This window comes from Micropterus salmoides, unplaced genomic scaffold, assembly GCF_014851395.1.
Source record: "Micropterus salmoides isolate LMB-PRFRI ecotype aquatic unplaced genomic scaffold, ASM1485139v1 Ms_hic_scaffold_8, whole genome shotgun sequence".
NCBI lineage: Eukaryota > Metazoa > Chordata > Actinopteri > Centrarchiformes > Centrarchidae > Micropterus > Micropterus salmoides.
In genome coordinates this window covers 18,071,689-18,092,867 of record NW_024044570.1, presented here as the reverse complement: position 1 = coordinate 18,092,867, position 21,179 = coordinate 18,071,689, and the positions used below count along the sequence as shown (strand labels likewise).

The 21,179-nt window shown below is 41.0% G+C and overlaps 1 protein-coding gene across 2 annotated transcripts in view; it reads left to right on the top strand.

Annotated features, from left to right (window-relative positions):
* The window catches only part of roraa (RAR-related orphan receptor A, paralog a), a 174,744-nt gene that overhangs the window by 132,451 nt on the left and 21,114 nt on the right, over positions 1–21,179 (top strand). Inside the window, exon 1 of one of the 2 annotated variants that reach the window (XM_038705300.1) lies at positions 2,278–2,430. The exons of the other annotated variant lie outside the window; for it this stretch is intronic. Within the exon in view, the coding sequence (XP_038561228.1) occupies positions 2,400–2,430 (31 nt within the window). The 5' untranslated portion in view covers positions 2,278–2,399. Of the gene's footprint in view, positions 1–2,277; positions 2,431–21,179 lie in introns of those variants that run through there. 2 annotated transcript variants of the gene reach the window in all.

Sequence of the window (21,179 nt, the reverse complement as noted above, 5' to 3'; positions counted from 1 at the left end):
ATGTTTTTGTTTTGTGATTTGGGTGGACCAAGCCTGTAAACATTGAAGTGGATGGATATTCAAGACAAGTTGGGGGACAATGGAGATGTTAGACCTGTAGTTCACTAAAGAGTTTTGTGAAAGGAGAGGGTGCCCCGGTAACTCACCTGGCAGACTGCTTACCATGTATAAAGGCTGAGTCCTACCCGGCCCTTTTTCCTCTCGCCTGTGACTATCAAATAAAAAGCAGAAATGCCAAAAAAATATATAACTTTGAAGTTCTGTAAAAGGCTACTGTCTTTGGATGCAAAAGGCCTGAGCAAACTTTTTTTGTGTTTGCCGCATTATTTTATAGGTTGTAGATTGTAAGCAGACAAAACATGTGCTCCTTCCAACTCTCTCCTGACGCTCAGATCGTAAAATGGATGTTATCCTCCTCTCAGATGTTCTTGGATAACCAGCCATCCGACTCAACCCCTGCTATCATGTTTTGTTTTCTTCTCCCTTAACTAGAGCTCAGTGTTAAGCCACAGTGTGTCGTGCCATGATTGGTTTCTAGAGAGGCTGGTACAGGAGCCAGTTTCAGCAGCCAGACGACCACAGATAGTGGCAGTTGAACACGTTCCTGCGTGGGCCTTGGCATTGACTCATCTGGTGAACTTTGAAGATCTTGTGGGAAGATGGCAACATTAAAATGAGACCACTGTGCTGTTTCTGACATCACATTGTTTTGAATAGTTTACCGGAGCCTGTCTGCGCATAGTCTGTACCCGAGGCACGCTCCATTTGATGCTATCAGCCTCTGAATGATATTTTGTTCATTAGATGGTGAGCAATAAGAGACCAGTGTTGACACAATGTGAGTTAATGTGTTTAGTGTCTCTAATGGATCATAGAGGTCCTAATGAAACATTGTCATGGGAAGATTTATGTTGCAAGCTGCTGAGTCCTCATTTCCATTTTATACATGGTTAGAAGTACCTTTATTTAATGAACAGAACACAGAAGAAGGCATCAAATGAATATAGATATTTGGTGTGTAAAACAGGAATAAATAAATCATCAAAATGTCTCTTTCAATTGCATTGTTAATATGAAATTCCTGAGCTGTGGTGTCATAATTCTGTGGCATAGATACACTGCTGCTCTTGTGTTGTTAATATCAAACATCTGTAGAGAATGTGAAATAAGCCTCTAAAATATCCACATTTTAAATATTGGTGGGGTGAAAAAATATTTTTTCCTTTTAATTTTTAGATTTAAAATATTGCAGCGCCAGAAACCGAAGCTGTGTGATGTTTGTCTTGAGACGAGATGATATGAGCTCCAGCTTATTCATGGAAATGCCAAATGCAACGTGGTTATTGGCCAAGGCTGGATTGCACTAAAACCAGAATATTGTATCAGAGAGAGGCAGCTGGTTAGGAGTCAGAACAGATTATCATATGTGAGAGGATGAGCGAGGAGAGGGGGAAGAAAGAGAGACAGAGAGAGAGAGAGGTAGAGACTGGAATGGGAAGCAGGGGGCAAGAGCGAGGGGCAGAGGAGGGAGAAATGATAGCAAGAAACTCATCGCCCGGACGCTGTGGGGTGGAGTGGATCATCTAAACCCTTCCGTCACTATCTCCCCTTCTTCACCTGTCAAAAAAAGTGTGTGAGAGCTGTCGGAGAGAGAGAGAGAGAGAGAGAGAGAGAAGGTCTTGCGGGTCCTCTGAGAGGTCAGAGGAAGAAGCTGAGCCTCCGCTCATCTTCTCTCTGTGTAGGGCCCACCGCTGCTCGCAGACATCTGGCCTCACACTGATCACTCATATCTACAGACAGGGAGGAGGAGAAGAGTGGAGCGCTTTGAGCCACAGAAAAATTACACATCCCCTCTTATCCCCATCCACTCCACTCTCCTTTTTGTTGCTTTCCTGTTCCTCTCTGTTGTTTTCCTCATCCATTTTTCTCCTTCACTCCTCTCATCCCCTCTTTGAATTTTTTTCTCATCCTTGACACTGAACCATTTTTAAAAAGCAAGAAAATCAAGAGAGTAGAAGGAGCCGAACAAGACGTGAAAAACGGGTGTCTGCTAGAACTGGTTCTGACTTTATCCTTGCACTAAAAAGATAAGCCACAGAAGATAGCGAGAGTGTGCTGTGTCTAGCAAGCCGGTATACAAGCCTCTGACTGCAATCAGTGGGAAGAGGGCCAGCTTCCCTGCCTGAGCTCTCAGCGCCCCTACTGGCTGCATGCTGTGCCAATCAAAGGCTAGTGGGTGGGGAGCAGTCAGACATGAACACTGATGTCACAGTCACATGGATTCTGGTGTGGTCATGCTCGGAGGCTGAGAGACAGAGCTGTGCTGGCCAGCTGCTGCTGAGACAGCAGTGGAGGGCTTTGCGCTGGTGATAGTTCTTCTCTTATGGACTCGAAGCTTAATGATGTATTTTGTGATTTCAGCTATGAAAGGTAAGAGCAAAATGCATGCTGATCCTGCACCCTGAGTAACAAGTAGGGAAGTACGGCTCCGCTATTCAATGCCTGCCAACTCTTTGCATTTCATTTGCAAGGCATGAGTGTGACAGAGAGAGGGAGAGGGAGAGAGAGCGAGAGAGGGAGGGAGGGAGATATACATTAATACAGTGCTCCTGAATGCGTGCAAGTGAATTAAGATTTTTCTAATATTTCTTTTCATGCATGAGCAGAATTTTTCTTTTTTTATTCAGAAAGACAAACTGAAAAAAAAATTCTTTAACCTATAAAAATCTGAAAATATATCTTACTCATGTTTTTTCCTCAGTGTGTGTTTTCTCTCTGCAACTGTTGTGTGGGGTGCTGTGGAAACCACAGCCGGTGTAGTCTTTGCACGGGGTACTTCTGACAAAAACAGCTTCTGAGCTTCAGAGCAGAAGTTTTTTTTTTACATAGATGTGAGGTAGCATGCAGAGAGGAGTGATGGTGGGGGGTTACTGTCGCTATTCCTTTCTGCCCCGTTCTTAATCCTGTTGTTCCAGTCCAGAGGACTTGTCTGTTCCGCGGGAAGATGTGCGTGGTAGTGTTGAGCGTGGGTCGCAGACAGGCGACAAGGCACTGGCGCGACTGGCAGACTGTGATTCTTTGAGTTGATACTGGTGCATGTGTGTGTATATCAGTGTGTGTGAGTGTGTTGTGTTCCACTGACCTATTTTTCGAGTTTACATGTGTGGCCATGAGTGCAGGACTGGGTCCTCCCAGTCGCTGTGATGTTGATCTAGAATGCTTAATCCCAGCTCTTCCACCCCTCCGTCGTACAGGCATACATGCGCGCACACACATCCGCGCAGATACAGATACTGAAAGTGCAGTCAGACATACAGTACAGCACACACTTCTCTTACGCATGCTTGCACACAGAAACATGCATATAATTGTGTTTTTCAGACATATGAATGCACTCTCATTCTTGCATATAGAGAAATGGGAGCAACCATATGCGCTCATACAATCAAATATGATAACCACGAGGAGGCACAGGCAACTGTCATTTTGTGTTGAATGAAAAATATCAGTAATGATCATTTGATTTTCACACTTTCTGCTCTTTTGTCTTCTCACCTGTCCAAAGATAATTTTACATTTCAGCTTTCTTATACAAATTGAATTGATGTGTGAAAAAGGTAGTGATTTTGTCAAATATTACTATCAATATTAGTCATATTGTTAATAACCCTTATAACTTATCCTTTTTCAGTATATATAATTACGTATTATTTTGCCATGCCAAGTATCTTGCTCTTTGTGTGAGACTAGCAACTCTGACTGTAGAATTTGTATTTTTTTTCTATTGATCACACATTGTGAGAATTCATTTATGAAGTGATGCTCAAAGGGAAATTGTGTGAAATTGAGAGGCAATGCAGTCCTGAATCTTATTTTCAATGAGACACATGAAAAATGGCCTTTGACCTAATGTCCTTTATATGTTTTATGTAATCACATATTTTTGGACAGAAAAAAAAATTACTTTTAAACGTGTGGCGTGTACACAACATTTTAATGTGTATATGTCATTACATCTTTACTCGTTTTTTTTGTTTGTTTTTTTTGATCAAATTATTACATTAGTGGACACATATGAAGAGATGAGCCATGTTGACATTTTCTGTAATTGTCATCAGCAGTAAACATCAAAGTAAGTTAACCTGTTTAGTAGCCACTTTCTGCCTGTCTATTTGCCAGTCTATGTCTTCGGTCTTGTCACCTTTTATTGGTACTTTCAGTTTGATAGGAGCTGCTGGAGTCATGATATGATACTGTGACAATGTCAGAAATTAAATTAAAATTTGAACAAGCTGTATAATTGGAAACTAATTTCAACCGCACTAGTAATTTCTTCCTGAAAATGGTCAGTGAAATGGATGAACAGCACAATGACTTGCTGCCTTGGCCTGCAGTTCTTTGTTATGTTAATATTGTCACACATTCATACTGCTTGTGCCTATTTTGATATTTTTTTAGTTGTAGCTTTTTATTCTGTACCCTACAAAATAATGCTAATATAATAGACCAAATATCTACATGTGTCGCTGTGACTTTGTCTCTATACCCTGCACCCCCCTCTACCCACCTCTCCCTCTTTTTTCAGCCTCTCTACCACCTCACTCCCTCTCAAGTACCTAATTACCTGTAATGGAAACATCCCTCTCATTACCCCATGCAAATTACCCAGCCTACTCAGCACAATTAAGATGAAAATTCCAATTACATAATTAAAGAAAGTTGTTTGATGTGTGGATCAACAGAAAGGAAAGTCCGTCTAACCTGCAGTACATATAATTAACCCCTCAAAAATGATTGTGGCGAGGTATACTGTATGTAGCAACAATGTTTTAAAAGTGTTGAAAGCGTGGCCCAGTAAGTAAGCCACTACAGTGCATGCAGACTGCGCAGAAATATGTGAAATAGCACGAGTGTGTACTAGACTATAAAAAATGTTCTGGGGGCCGTAGAGAAGGTAAAGCCAAATATCTTGTGATAGGCGCTTTAGGGCTGTGTTAACAAGGCTGTAAATATTTGCTGTAGATTTGGTACTCTTTGTCTCTTTCTATCAGTGGCCGATTGAAGTGCTCACTACCAGTGCTGCAGGCTCTCACACATTACAGCAGAGGTTAACAAGATTGGCTATTATCCAGTTAGGGACTGAGGACATGAAGAGCCAAAGGAACAAATCGCCACAGATTAGGTGAAGGCAAATATAGCACAAGTCACCTGCAAGGATTTAAAAGAAAAGACCCAATTACACATAGGATATTGCAAGGATATTAGAATATATATATATATATATATAGGATATAGAATATGTGTCTATAAATCTTCTGAAAAACTTGATAATAATATTATTCTGCAAAATAGAATTTTGTAGAACCCTGAAATAATATATCTCATAAAAGCTGCATTTAAAAAAATGTTTTGATTTAATTTCACTTCCTTTAAGGGGTCATTTACATGTCACAATCAAATAAAAAAAAGTTATATCAGAGCAGAGGAAAGACAAGACAAACAAGAGTCACTCTGAAGGACAGAGGCTATGTGCTTTAGCCCTCTCTCTTGCCTTTTAGCTGGTTGAAGAAGTGGAATGGCGTCCCCACAGGTTAGTAAAGCATGTGAGGTATGCCAGTCTGTGCTGTGCACACTCAGACGAGCATCCTGGCTGCTTGACTGTGTGTGGAGTGACTGGTTAATGAGATATTGACTGCCCATTGAGAGCATGGATTTTTGATTTGGCTCCATAGAAATTGGGAGGATAGGGAGGTGCACTCTGGAGAGGAGAGGTAGAGGAGTGATGGACACTAATTTCTGAATTTGATATTGCCCTTTGTTTTGAATTACTAATAGATAGTATTGTTTATGATGGTTTTGATTTGATAAGTCTAGTAATTCTTTTAGAATTAATATTAACTGCTATGGGCCATCTTGTACTGACTTACATTTATCACATAATAGATGGTCATAATCAGTCACGTATGTGCTGGTTACAACAAGAATTCTAGCATGAATTAAATATTAATGAAAATGCCAACAAAATAAAATTAATACAAATTTTAATTCTTCGCCTGTGTAATGCAAACATTAGGTCATCTTACAGAAGTACTATCATACTTGGTTTCTCAAGTGAGAAGTATTGATTAGTGTGTAAGTGATTTGCCCATATAGAGGAGACCATAAGAGCGTTTGCAGCAACCAAATAAAAATGAATACAGTCTTTTTTTATCCATATCTTAAGTATAGTTTTTATACTGCACAAACATTAATCTACAATTCCATCCAAGGCATTGCCTGGGTGCCAGACAGCGCTGTCAGTCATCTTGTCTTGTCAGTCACACCTTGTAGTTTAGACAGATTAGCCCAATCACAGACGAGGTTAAATGACTCTCCCGTCCTATGCCCAATCAAACGGCGTGGTACAACAAACAGCAGCGGCTCAAGATAACCATCAGTCTACATGAGATGATTTTTGTTCATTCTGAAACATTCACAGCAGAGTTCAGTAAGGGTTCTCAATTTGGCTCCCCAGTCAGGTAAAATACAGAGCTGGGCTTAGTCAAATGCCTCTAACTTAAGGGTAATTTCCTACTTTACTTTCACTCAGTATTTCAGGAGTCACTTATAGATCCTTTGAAGTTTCTCCCTGTCATGCAGCATTTAGCTGCCGATAGAATACTACTTCTGTCAGCACTCCTTAGATAAGCATATACAACAGTCCATGGAGTTAAAGAACAGTTTTACTTAAATTTTTCCACTATAGAATATGTACAGAGTAGAGACTACATATTTTTGTTGTCACTATTTGTAGTCTGTAATACTGATTTGCCTACTTTCAGGACGGATGTGTACGTTAAAAAAATTTACGAATATATAGATTAATAATAAGAATAAATAGCATCTTCAACCTCACGTGTGCTATTTTACCCTCATAGGCTTTGCCACTTGGGGCACAGAAGTTGTTGTAAAAGAGTGAAGAGTGAAGTTTTTTTCCCCTACACTTTCATTCTGAGCGTGTTTCGTACCATTGGCTTTTTTCCTCTGTGAGCCTCTGGAGGGCTGTCCATTGGCTTTTTGAAGTTGCATCAAAGAGGAAATGGGGTAGAAAAAGCATTATTGATTTTGCGTTTTGTCTGACTCAAACACTGAGGACAGAAAAACACGTAAGGAGTTAGGTGTTGGCAGTGGGGCAGCTCCGTCTCTTGTGTGTGAGGGAGACAGGGGAGAAACAGAAAAAGAGGTAGAAGGTGAGGAGGAACACCAGACAACACTAATGCATCTCTCCCTAGAGTCCTATGCTCAGTCCTCTCGCTTCTATCATTCTATCTCTCCCATCTGTTCTTAATGATGGAGTAAATAAAGTCCATTACTGTACGGTTGGAGAGAACCTCCGTCTCTCCCCGCCATGTCGGATAGCTTTTCCTCTTCCTCCATCAGGCTGGTGACTCCCGAGCTCTGACAGCACTCTCCAGTTGACCTGCTTTTCCATGAAACACCAAGCTGCTCTCTTCTCAGTTGTAATCAGATCTCCCTGCTAGGCAAGCATGCTGGCAGCAGGCAAGAAGAGGAGTATTGTTTGTGTCGTTTATCACCTTTATCCTACTCTTGTGTCAGCACAGCAGAGGTGAGATGAGAGTAGAGTACTTTTTCTGGTGTTAATGTGACCTAGGGTGACTAAAAAGGAGCTCTCAGTGACAGCCGCTGATAAGAGCTGTCACTAGTATGGCTTACTCAGCACTTGCCATGGACATATTGTATAACCATGTTCTATGAACTTTGTTGGAAATTATTTTCTAAGTTGCACATATGGAAGTCTGTGGAATTTGTATTAAAAGAAACAACATGGAATTGCCAGAATTGCAGCAAAAGTATGCTGCAGAGTATTAGTAAGGGTCAGGGGTCACAGCATACTAAGTCACACTCCCCTCTGCTCCATGGAGAGCTGTGGCATCTAGAGACCCTGGCGAGGAACAAAGGGTGAAAAATGAGAGGTGCATGGAATTTTGATGAGATGAGGGAACAGGCAGCGTTATAACAAAGATCGTCACAACATGCGCTCCGCCGCTTGATTACAAAAGGGAGAGAAGTGTGTGAGGCATTTGATTACATGTCCCAGCAGAGGCCATTAGGGGTTCTACTTGTAGGATGGCATCATTTACACTCATCTTATCTGGCGTTTGCGCTAATGAACAAACAAAGATTGTGAATCCTCCTGAGCACTAGGGGGGGCTCTTCAAAAAAGGTGAATGCTACGAGTTTTAGAGTTGTTAGAGTTTCCTAACTCCACTGTCACTGCTAACACTGGTTACGTGGCGCCACAAGGCAGCAGAATGTAATAGAGCGGTTGAATCGCCCAGAGGAACCTGTGCAGGGCGGAGTGAAAACTTAACTCTCAAGGTTAGCAGCGTGAAGCCCTCCTCACCCCATCTAAGATGCATGAAAGGAATTTTATCATCATAAATAACAAAGAAAACAGCCTTGCCAGAACAGCCTGCTTAAGATTGATTTTTATGCACAAGCATTCATTTGAAATAAAAGAAATGCTGTTTCAGTGCTAATTACAAAGATGAAAGCAAGTAGAATGTGCAAGGCAATGAACTTTGTTTAAAGGCACAGCACATGGCTTATTCAGGGACTTGGTGCTTTAATGGAATTCAACCCCCACTTATGGACTCTTAGAGTATGTTTTGAAATTGTAACTGTATTTACACAGTTCAAAGGATGCACTCCTTTGCACGTGCCTGGCTCAACGATCTAATTCAGCGAGTCAGGCAGCAGAGCAAACTAAACAATGTGTCCTAGACTGTGTGTGTGTGTGTGTGTGTGTGTGTGTACATGCATCCCAGCTGGAGCAAAGGGGTTAACTGGCTGTGGAGAGATCCTTGACCTATCTGAGAAGAGCTCCCCGCCCCCTCTAGCAATGTGGAATATCTGATTGCTGATTATGAGTTTATTCCCCATCATGCTGAGCCTTTTGCATGTCAGGATCCATTCCTCCCCAGCTGAACTGATTAAGGAGCTGGAGATGATGCTACAGCTCTCAGCGATTGCTGAAAGACTCTCAGAGAGCCTGGTAATCTGGAGTGCAGCTGGCAATCACCCACCATTGACTCTTTTGGAGGCTTTTTGGGTTGTTTTGTTGTTTTCAAGTGGGTTTTTTGGCATATTGTTGTCTTTGTTCCCCTGGGCTTCTTGTTTCTGGATGAGAGCATTTCTAGTGCTGAGCACAGGTCCTTGTCAACCTGGCTGCTCAGCTCAGCCTAGTCTAGCCTCAACAACAGCAGCGTCAGCAAAGACCCTCGCTCAAAGTCTCAGGATGTGCTTATGATCACCCTCATACAGGAGCCTAATTTGGGCAGAAAAAGGATCTTCATCCCTGATGTAAAAAAGCTCTCTCTTTGTTCATTTTCACAGCTCCCAGAATCCAATGCATGAGACAAAGGCATCATAGGAATTGAAAGAAATGGCTCCTGAAAAAATTATCCTCATATAAACTTTTAAGGGTTTATGTGGCGTTCAGTGGATTTCTGTCACAGGGAAACAAATAGTTTTCTAGCAAAATGACTGGCACGAGTGCTTTATTTGCTTGCAGGGATCCGTCGCTTAGTTACAAATCAGCAGCTGTCGTCTCTAACTTTTGTTTTTGTCAATAGTTGGAGGCGAGAGCAAGACAGTCCTGTTCCTACTGTGCTGATGGCTGTTTTAATGCCTTTAATGTGTGGCTTGGGGCAACAGAGGAGGAATCTGCCCAAACAGAGCATTCTCAATTACCATCAAAGCTAAACAGCCCACTGCTAATGATGTCCCACTGTCAAACACATCACCCCCAGTCCTACTGCTTATTGTTTAAATGTTTAGATTCCCATTGAAAATGCAGTCTATTTAGTCCATAATGTTCAGTTAAGACAAAAATATTAACAGCAATACTATTCGCTTATACCAAGGCTCAAAGACAGACCCATATAATAATAAAACGAATAAACGGAGGAAGAAAACTGTCATTTGCTCCTGTGTATTTGTGTTTGAAAGCTTATATTGTGGTAACTTGCCTGGATCTGCAGTCAATAGTAAAGCTAATGGAGTTCCAAATGTGACACCATCAGTCCCAGTAAACAAATGGCCATTGTCTGAGCTCTACTTCCTTGTGTAAATAAAATGTTTTACAGAGTTACAATGCTGTGATAAAAGACACCAAACACAAGCCATGTGAGAGTCTAAACCACAGTGTCTGAGAAGTGATGGGTGGGAAGCTCCTCCCAGACTTTGTGTGTTTGTGCTTCTTGGAGGCTATCATTTGTTTGTATGAAGCAAGAGATCTTTATGTGTATACAACATTAAATGATTGTATGTATGTATACACATTTATGCAAATATCTATTGCACGCTACAGTGTATTTCAGTAACATTATATTTTCATAGGGAAGAAATTGCTGCCACTGGTCAAATCTAAGCCTTAGGATCCTCATGCTTAGGTTTTATTTCCACTGACATTTCGTTGTTACATAAAGCACAGACAAGTTCCAACATTTCTTCTCATCGTGTACTCTTATCAGCCTCATTGTTCTGGATCAGATTAGCTGTCTCTGCAGATAAACTAAAGGTAAGAGGGGAAACAAGCAAAGGCATAATGGGAGATAGGTAAAGCAGATTTTCCTCAAATTGAGGATGATCAGAGTAAAACTACTGTACGTTTGACATACCTTGCCCAATTGAGTGGGTAAGGAAGTTGTTTTTTTATCTTTTGACACATTATTACATCGGCCCTTTCTGCTTTGATCTCAGCTTGTATCCCCCCCCCCCTTTCTCTTGATGTGGTATTATTACTGTATAATTTATACATGAGGGATTTTGGTTTTTTTTTTCTTGAGCCTCAGCAAACTTGAGTAAACATGGTATACATAGTAGATTAACATTGTATTCATTTCACATTCTCATTAGCAGGCCCTAAGGTAATTAATCAGAGGCCGTGGTATATAAGGAGATAGACACCGTCCAAATAATTTATTCCTTTCTGCTCTTACCGAGTGTGAGAAAAAGTGTCTGATCAATTCCTCCCTTAGATGTAGCTCTTTGAAGACATGCAGTGTCTTGTGAGAGCACCACCACAATATTTATTCTCTGGAAACTGAAGGCTGCAGACCTTGTATATACTGTACAAACGTTGCAGGGCACTGTTGGCTCATCTTAATAGCCCACAATTCCCTGTAAATATAGGAACTTTATAACCCCAATTAAACCCAAACAGGTATAAAACATTCACTTTGCTGTTATATGTTGCAGCACTGCAGCTTCAGTTAGGTTCTGAGTTTGCAGTTGATGTTCACAGAAAATGGCTTAGAAAATTACACAAGAAATACATACCTACATACCAAGCTTTGTGTGCCTTTGAGGCAAAACGTAAGGAAATATATATCGTAAGTTCACCGTTAAAAGGATATGCAAGAGAGCTCAAGTAAAATAAAACTGAACAGAGAAAGTGTGCAGTAAAAAATGTTATCTGAAGCAATCACTTCATGAAGTAATACAGTATATTTGTTTTCCCATTAAATGTTAAATGGCTTGCATTTATATCGCACTTTTGTCCATAGCGTGTTACAATTTGCCTCTTATTGACACATTCACACACACAGTCACACAGCGATGGCAGTGGCTCCTATGCAAGGTGCTTGCCTGACTATCGGGCACTTGCATATGGACTGTAGGAGCTGGTGATCGAACCTGCTTTATCTTCTGAGAAATTACTTTCTCCGGCTACACATAGTTAGCAGATTGTGCAGGACTCACTGGTGGGTTGGACGCAAAGTCAGTTTAGGGATGATAATAATAAATAATTATTAACAAGAACTGTTAAATTCATGCAGAACACACCTATTTAAGTATACTATTATATCACTGGGAACAGCACACTTTCTCCATGTGTAAGCCTCTTGGTCAGCTGCAGTCTGATTGGTTTCACTGTGAAAGGTCAATGAGTAATGGTGTTAAAGTAAAAGTGATTTTTAGTGTAGTGGTGTGGTGTAAAGTATACTGTAAATGGCACTCAACACCCAAAGTAGTGGTGCTGAAAATTTCAATATATTGGCTTTTTCTAAAGTAAAACTCAATTTGTGTGTGATCATATGTAGATAGCTTCAGACTTAAATTGCAACCATTGTAAATAATGTTACTACATAAATGTGCCTGGAGGACAGCCTCAATTGCTGATTGAATAATTAGTAGCTGCCCTGTAAATCACATGCTCACTGTGCGTATTTGGAAGCACAAATTAAATGACCATCCTGATAGGCGCAGCCCACTTTCAGAGGATGTGAAATAGTGTTAACATTTGTGTATTGTAAGTCCTAACAAATTATTTTCTCATTTCATGTAATTTTTTAAGAGGTAGAGAACTATAATCCTGAACTACTTGTCCTACACTCTTATATCAGATGGTCCTGTAAATCAGAAATTAGATATATATCCATGTGTTTGTTTTGGTTCAGAAAAAAATCCAGAAGATTCCAGCATTGTGAAGCTTTTTATTTTCCAGAAACTATTTTTTAGACAGTTCTATCACATAAAAGGGAAAAGCTGGGGTGGTGTATTTCAGCTGCTCAGTTTCTGTCAGAGAAAATCCAGAGTATGTTCCGTATGTAATGTAAACCAAACATTATCCATATGCAACCGATTGTTTTTTGCTATAACTAATATATGTTTGTATGATACATTTGATTTCACAATAGTATATCCTTTGAGCAATCACAAAAGCCAATGATGAAGGGTTTATTTTTAAAACTACAGGAAAGGCTTTCTGCAGATTAATTCCAGTGTATGGTTCCCATTGTGGGAAAAACAAATTGGGATTTACGGAATTAGTGTGTTTGCTTCATAATTTTCACAACTATTCCTGAAATATATGATTGTTTCATGTGATCAGATGCTTCTGTGTTGCCTTTGAGTGAAAAAGAAAACTTCCCTGACTGGATTAGAGCTTGAAGTACAGTAATGATGGCTCAGTGTTCCTCCATTGACCCAGGTGTGTTGTCTAAATACAATATGGATGTGCAGAGATGCATGTGTACTCCAGTGCTGGGAGACTATTTGCTGAAGGTCATTTGGGATCATAGCGTGTCATTAATAATTCCTGAAAGCATCCAACATCTCCATCTGTTCTGCTGCATCCATCGCTCCACTTCAAAGACAAAGGCAGCATCTGCAGGTAAGCATTAAACTTGCCTCTGGGCTAAGATGTTGGAGGTGGGATTCTTTGTTGAGAAAACATGTCTCTGGTCATCAGGTCATGCTGCTCATATTAGCCAATTAATGTTTGTATGTTTGCTCACACAGCTTGACCTTATGAACACATAAGTACACAAAGAATCGAAGATACACAGTTACTGTGTATTGTGGGTTTTGTGTGTGTGTGTGTGTTTTTCAGCACTCACTAGCTGAATCCAGTGGGCATGTGTGGTACAATAATTCCACACATACCCATTGCAGGCTGCTGGCCTCTCCACAGGGATGCAATTACCACCCTCTATCGAGTCTAGACGGTCAGCTTGACAAGGTGTTACCGGAGAAATTATCAAAGCTGATTTTAAACGAGGCTTTTAATTATGTGCATGGTGTGTAGCTGACCAAATAACAGACATTCACCTATGCACCAGGCATACAGTGCAGTAAAATCCAAACAGGTCTCAATGACAGGCCCACTTCAGATACGCGGGAGTCCTGCGGGGAGTAAATGGATGTTTGGCAGTAGCATGTGCTGCCCGGGCCTGGTGGGCGCAGTGGGCGAGGAGGCAAGTGCCTGGCTGAGTGAAAGATGGCAGTGTGCAAGGAGAGTGTGTGCACACAGCTGAGGCTGTGACAGAAAACAGTGAGAGTTCTGCTCCTGCTGTTTCATCTCCCCCTGCCAATGATAGATCTCCACTTTAATTTTGTAAATAGCGCGAGTCCAGTGCTCACGGTGGAGTCGGAACGGCACACGAGCAGCTATTCCACCCACAGTGCGCTCAGACGAAGCTAACCATAACGACTTGTTTTATTTATTTAGAAAAAGAGTAATGGGAAGCTTAGCTTGGATGAAGATATTTCTTAATTTACTGTAACACAGAGAGTACAGCGTATCATTCGATGAAGCTTACAATGATTACTGCTTCATCCCTCACATGTAGCCTGCTGATAAAGCACCTGTACCCATGAGTAACTCCACCATCTTTCAGCCCAGGGCTTTTGTGCTGTACTGTAGGGCTGACCAGTGAGTCTTCTCAAATCATCATCAGCTCCAAACTGCTTAGCCTGGCCAATTTGAATTTCACATCTCTGCTGACTCATAACCCTGTCAGGACCTTTCTTATTTATCATGTCATTGCCTCCGGTGGACCACTCATCATAAGCAATAGGAATTAATTATTCAGATTAGAAACCGAGTCACAATTACTGTGATTTTTGTCAAAGGCTTTGTTTTGGCTTAATGTTGATATCTGATCGGGACTTACTGCAGAGCCAAGATTGCCTTTGAAGGCAATTATTTTGCTGTATTTATTCATTCATGACATTTCAGTGCAAGTTAATGGCTGTGTCAGAACAGGCAGGAAAGCGAGCAGGAAATGATTTTGGCTAATGACATACTCTCAAAGTAGTCAGGTAAGACCGAGTGCAGCGCTGTGCCGGCCGTTGCACTGGACAGCGGCTCAGATCAACATGATAAAGAGGGACTGATTGAGCTCCGTACATCCACGGGAAGCTGAGCGTTGGGGTTCAAGGTTATCTGGACAAATCAGACTCCTGTTTCCATTCATCCCCTCCTCACCCACCAGCCAGCCCTTCTTGGGCAAACCAGCGAATTAGCAATTCTGATGTCTGCAAGCAGGTCTGGCAAGGGAATGCCTGTGAATCCTAATGCCATGATTAAACTTTCATATCCGTCCGGGGGAAGTGCTGCATATACAAAACAAGCAATCGCTTTTTATTTTTCAGCACTTTATGGAAGGTTGTTGAGATGGGCAAACGTAAAGCCTTCAATAGGTTAAATAGACCAGGCCAAGTGTGTGTGTGTGTGGGGAGGGTCTTTCACTCAAATAACTCAAGTCTTTGTTTCTCCTCAGTGAATATAATTAATCTCGATACATTTACCATTAGAAGCTCTATTCGGTTTAACACTCTGCAGTAGTCTGTGCATCAGTAAACAGGCCCAACCCCCTGTCTTCAACATTGTAAATGTTACTACGTGGTGTAGATTAACATATTAAATGGTAATGTTTAGGGAAATGGAATACCCAGGCAATGTTAGGCTCCCTTGGCCCGCCATGCAGAGTGGATGGAAGAGAACGTAAGGGACAGGGAACCTTAGTCCAAACAGCGAGCCAAGCCTGGATGTGACCATTATGTAAGATGGTCTTATCAGGCTCTGCCTCCTGCTGAGCCACAGCCTAGCTTTCCTCTGCTCCCTCTTCCTAGTGCTCCCAAACATGGGCCTTCATTAGCAGGGCTAAATATCCCCGTTCGCTGCAATCTCTATCATTTCTTGCCTTGAGGCAATCCGATAATTACCTGTTCTCATTTCCCCTCCTTCTGGCCAGCAGGGAAGTGTTCTGACTTGCATTAGTTTGCATGAAATATTATCAGAATATTGCACATTTCTCCATCCTGCAGCCTCTGACACAAGAAATATGGAGTCAGAGGAGCGGTGATTGACAGGTGTCTGTCTTTCATGTTCCTCTGAGAATAGCTGCTTTGTTCTGGAGTTACAGCAAGAATTTTGATGGAAGGAGGAATGAGTGCGTAATGTGTATAAAGGCTTTGTTGCTTTGTTTAACCTCCATCTGCCATTATTTCCGGGCAGTATTGTTACACGTTGCATCGCTCTTTGTTACCTACAGTGTAGGTGTAAAAGAACTCACAGGTTTTCTGAATTTAAACTCTAATCAGGGAGTTTTCCCCACGGAAAAACTATCAGCATAAAAGTGGAGTAACATCTTCCTCTCTGTAAATCCTATTTTGGGAGAGAGAGACATGACATTTCGAGTGGTTATGGTCAGTGTTATGGTCAGAACGCAGGAATTCCATGCAGCTGCACATATTCTCTCTCATAGTATTTGCTAATTCCTACCAGTAATAGTCAGGAGATGGATAAACTTTACCATTAAATGTGAGAAGCTTGGCCTAACTTCTGCCATCAGAAGGAATCATGTGTGATAGCTCTAATGATAAAGAGACTGTATGTGATCTTGATGTGATGCAGTAGGTCCTCATTTTTCTGTTTTTAGAAGGTAATGTAATGCATGGTATTTGCCAAATTGTTTCTCTTGTTTTCTGGTGACGAAGCCATGAATATGACAGTTTTTGCCAGTATAGAGATTGATTGTAGCCTATTTCAAAAATGTCTTCAAACATCATTTATTAATGCACATTGAAATTTAAAAGAAATGTGTGTGTAAAGCAGAGGATCCGTCTGATATGGAGTTGTTGTTGATGCATGGGCTTAAGCCCATTCAGTGTCTCGCCTTGCTGTGGGAAGCAGTGATGATTTTGGACTTTGTGACGGTCACTTTAATCTCCAATGAAGGCTCGTCCCTGGCTCCGCTCAGCCCTCTGATAGCAGAGCAGTCGTAAACAGGCCTGTCAGGGGGATTGCAGCGCTAGCAGTGCAAATGGCAAAGAAAACCCCAGAGACCAAGCCATGCTAGCATTATGGTCTAATTCAGATATAGCTCAGAAAATACATGAGAAAATGCTTCTACTTTGCCTGTGAGTTTACTGTGTAGCTGAATCATAGTATACCTTTGAACTCGCTTTTCGCTTTCCTTTTTTAAAACAAAATTTGCCCACATTTGTATATGAATTACATTTAAGTGCTGTCAGTTGGTCAACATATCCTTCAGAATAATCAGAGTAGAAACTAAAATACCATCAGGATTATGGCAGATGCGAATAAACACTCAGCTTTTGAGATTGCATCACAAATTGACCATAAAATGTGTTTCTAAATTCAGTCACGCCATATTATAGCATATGCTTCTTTTAGTTTTACAACATTACCATACAAATGAAGACAATTTCATGTTTAACATTTAGTGCGAGATGTAAATGTGTGCTCAAATGATTCTGTGAAACTGATTACTGGTTGCTCTGTGTTCTGACACATCCTGTGCTCATGCAGCATGTGCGACAGCTGGTTAGTAATTAGAATAATCTTCTCCCTGGTAGTGATTTAGCTTTCATGACTGCAGCTTACCTCAAATTGAAAATAAATTTATAGATAAATGCCTTTGCTGTTCCAGCAAATTATACCGCTGTAACTCAAAGGAGCCAAGTTGTTTATTTTGGTAGTAAAAGAGCAATCAGAGAAAACAAACAAAGCGCTTTATGAGTGCTGTCAGATTAATAATGATGCTACCCAGCGGTGATGATACAAACGATTATTTTTCAGCACACTGTACCCCACCTCATCGTGGTAATTATAGATACTATATCATTATTATATCAAGTGTTCACTACAAATTATCAAGATAATTGAAGCTTCTCTGGGAGTACCAAGTTCACTGTGCTGCCAGTAAACTGGGAGTTATTGTGCACTGTGAAAAACACACATTTTTGTTATCCACAACAAACTAGCACTGAATCTGTTTGGTGTGTTCATGTTCACACTGTATTTTTCTTAAGTGAGCACACATATGTGTGTACATACACACAAGGATACATACACAACATCAGTTGACAGTGTTAAGATGAGGCTATACATGTGATACATTGTTTTTCTCCCAGCTTCTGTTCTGGTGTATCTGGGCAAATCCCATGGTGATGAGGCGTAGAATCTGTCATGGAGAAGGCATAAGCCTTTCATATGCATAGTAGAGATAAGAGGCAGCCATTTTATCAGGCGAGCTGTCGCTCCAACATGCTTGCACGTTATGTGTCCCCGGGAGCGCCTCCAGAAACATGTCCCCTTAATGACACAGCCCGCGCTCGCCAAGAGGACGCCCAGTTTGTTCTGAGCTCTAACCTGACAATTATGCCAATTACGCTAGGCAGCAATGTTGACAAACACACCAGGAGAATTGTAGCAGTTGATTGGTAGCAGTGTTCCGAAGTCCCCTGCTGTGACCTCTTCTGTAATTTAAGTAGCATGGAGGAGAATTGCAACGGGTTTTCTAGAAAATTCCCCAAGCCTTATGTTCTTTTGTAACGGGGTGATGTTTGTGCCAACTGAACAGGCAGAGAAACGAATCTAGTGTGTCAAGAAGGCAGAGAGAGAGAAATCATTCTTCCTGCTAGTCACCACTGTATGTGATTTGTTTCGATTCATAAAGCGTGTTGTGTTTCCTGCCAGGCCAGGGCAACATGTACAACGTTGTTGTGGTGATCATGTTTCCTCCCAGGCTTAGATCCCAAATACTGACCCAGCAGCATTAGCTGCTGCTTATGTAACCCTTAAAGAGCACTGCTATTGGCACCTGTATATGAACCTTAGCTGCCTGAAGTGAAGCAGGAGACAATGCCAATATGGAAACATATTAACAATACAGTGGCAGCTCACTTGCTACAGCATGAAGTGTGAGTGCTTGGTTAGAATGCATAAAGGCTTTTTCAGCAGGTTTTTTGAGCAAGAACAGCATTGTACTGGATCAGCCTATTTGCAAAAATTCTGTTTTGATAAGCATGCATATTTTGAAAGAAAAGGATGATCCCGTTTTATTTTGGAGCACTTCCAAGCACAGCACATGATTTTTTAATTTGTGCCTCAAAATAACAAGGTAATATATGACTGAAGTTAAAGTTGTCATTTCACACCAAATTAAGTGAATCTTAGACAACATACTGATATGATGTTTTTAAACCAGTTATTTTGCCATGTTACAGGGCACCACAATTGCTGAACAACAGAATTTATTTTCTCTCATACTGTAGCAGTTTTTAGCTGTGGTACAACACCTAGCAGGGAGATTTAAAGGCAATAACAACCACAGCTTATAGTTTAACACTGAGGTCAGGAACTATTCTATAACAGTTCACTTGAGCTCTGATCTGGTCATGTAAGCAGAGAGCTGAGAGCTGCTGGGATTGTGCCATGAGTGTGGTTTGTATCTCGAATTACCTTAGAGCTGAAGTCGGACCTGGTCAATGTGAAGTGTCACTGCCTACTGAGAGCGTACTATATCTTTTTTAAGAGCACTATGATACACAAAGGCAGGCAGGAAACAGGCAGCCGGCTGCCTCTGCTGGGGTGGTCGAAGTGAACAGACCTCCCTGCATGTCCCCCTCACTTCTCTCACATAACGTGCTGTGAAGAGGTCAGCTGGTCATTGGGACAGTGGAAATGTAGTCACTCACTGGAATACTATTTACAGTAGAAAAATGAGATTGCTGTGTGAGGCAGTGGTTTTCCTCCTGCCATTTGTTATGAGTTAAAGTTCATACTATAAAACATTACAGTACATTACAGTAATACATTATTTGGGTGTATGACTGATTTGTTATTCTTATTCCATAAAATACTTTAAAATATATAGAGAGGGTATGTTGGATGTAAAGCCTGTTAAACTAGACTGACATGACTTGTTATATTCTGTCCATGTCTCTGTGCCACTTCACACGTCCAACCATTTGTGAAGTTATTTGGATGTTTCCATGCTTGAAGACATGATGTTTTCCTATTACATTGTGATGTTAGTGCAGTCTAACCAGTGCTGCCTGTTAAAAATGTCTGATGTCCCTTAACAATGAAGGTGTAATGATTTACACCTATGTTTAATAAAAAGAGGCTGGGGTGTCCATCTAAATTACATCAGCCAAACCACTGACACCAGCCTGCAGTCCACTGCCAGCTCATTGATTAAGAACAGTTTCCATTGGCCTTATGTAACTGGCATTAGTTCAACAATGTTGCTGCTCTCCTGTTAGTGGCAAGAAGGACCATAGATTTTTCTCTTATCAGAGAGAAATGCCTAAATGAAATAAAAGCTACGAAGATTAAAATCCACATTTTTTCCCCCTTCTCAAATGGAGATTGAATAATGAAGGAACATTTGTAGAGGGCAGGCAAAGTTGCAGATTTGTACATGATGATACCGTAGCATGCTGCACAAAAGAACTCCCAAGATTTAGGAAAGTAAAAAAATTGTCCAATTAATAACAACAAAAAAAAACCTCCACTTCCGTGTGATTTCTGAGATGTTTTCCAGGCATTGTAGTTATTGACAGCACATGTGAAAACCAAATTTAGATTGCTGTTGGAAGTCTCCATCTTCATTCAGTCAACTGTTTTTAAGCCCCCCCCCCCCCACCACCTTGATAAAAGAGAAAGCAATGTCAATCAGGTGAACTAATGGGAATGCACATTTTTTTAATTCACTCAAAGGGAATGGTAAATTGAAAAGAGTTTGCAACCTTTTAACACGCTCACACACACCAGCGCTGACAGTCAAGCTCCATTATCTGTCAGCTGGAGAGGTTAAAAATAACTGTGCTCGCAGCAAATTAGACGTATCATTTGGCTTCTAACTGAGAGATGAATCTTTGTGTGGATGCTCCTGCCATGCCATGACACAGGGGCAATATATCAGGCTGTGTTTGCCTGTCTTTCTCATAAACTCCAAATGGAATTGTAAACAGATGAAGCAATTTTACACCAAATGTATTCTCACAGAGTTGCTCCTATGCTACAATAAGAAGCCCAGCTACCATAGACATATACATTACTGCCCCATGCACTCTCAAGCCAAAGTACATAAATCATAATTTGGCTGCCTGCAGGGTTATTGCTATCGCTCAAAGCCAATCCTCTAAGTGTTTTATATGTAACTTTTTTATCTGACGATAAATCTGATGTTATTGCACATATGTGGAGAAGGACTTTTCAAGATCCAGCCGCCTGGTATTTCTCTGCTCACAAATATAAAGGCAGAATCACACATGCTGTACAGTGAGTTTAGGTATGCGCATAGACACATAATGCATATAAACACACAATAATGAGCTGTATGAATCCCGATTCTGCTTGTCACAGTTAAGTTTTCCGTGTCATTCAATAGCACCTTTCCCATTTATACATGCATTTTATGTCGGGTGTGGGAGGTGGGGTGTCAGTTCCCATTTAAGATGGTAAAAGAAGTGTAACTGTGAGATCCTTGTTACAGTATGGTAAGTAAAGAGATTTCCATGGGAGGCTAAGGTGACAGCCAAGGTATAGTGTTTCCTCTAAATACCTAACAACA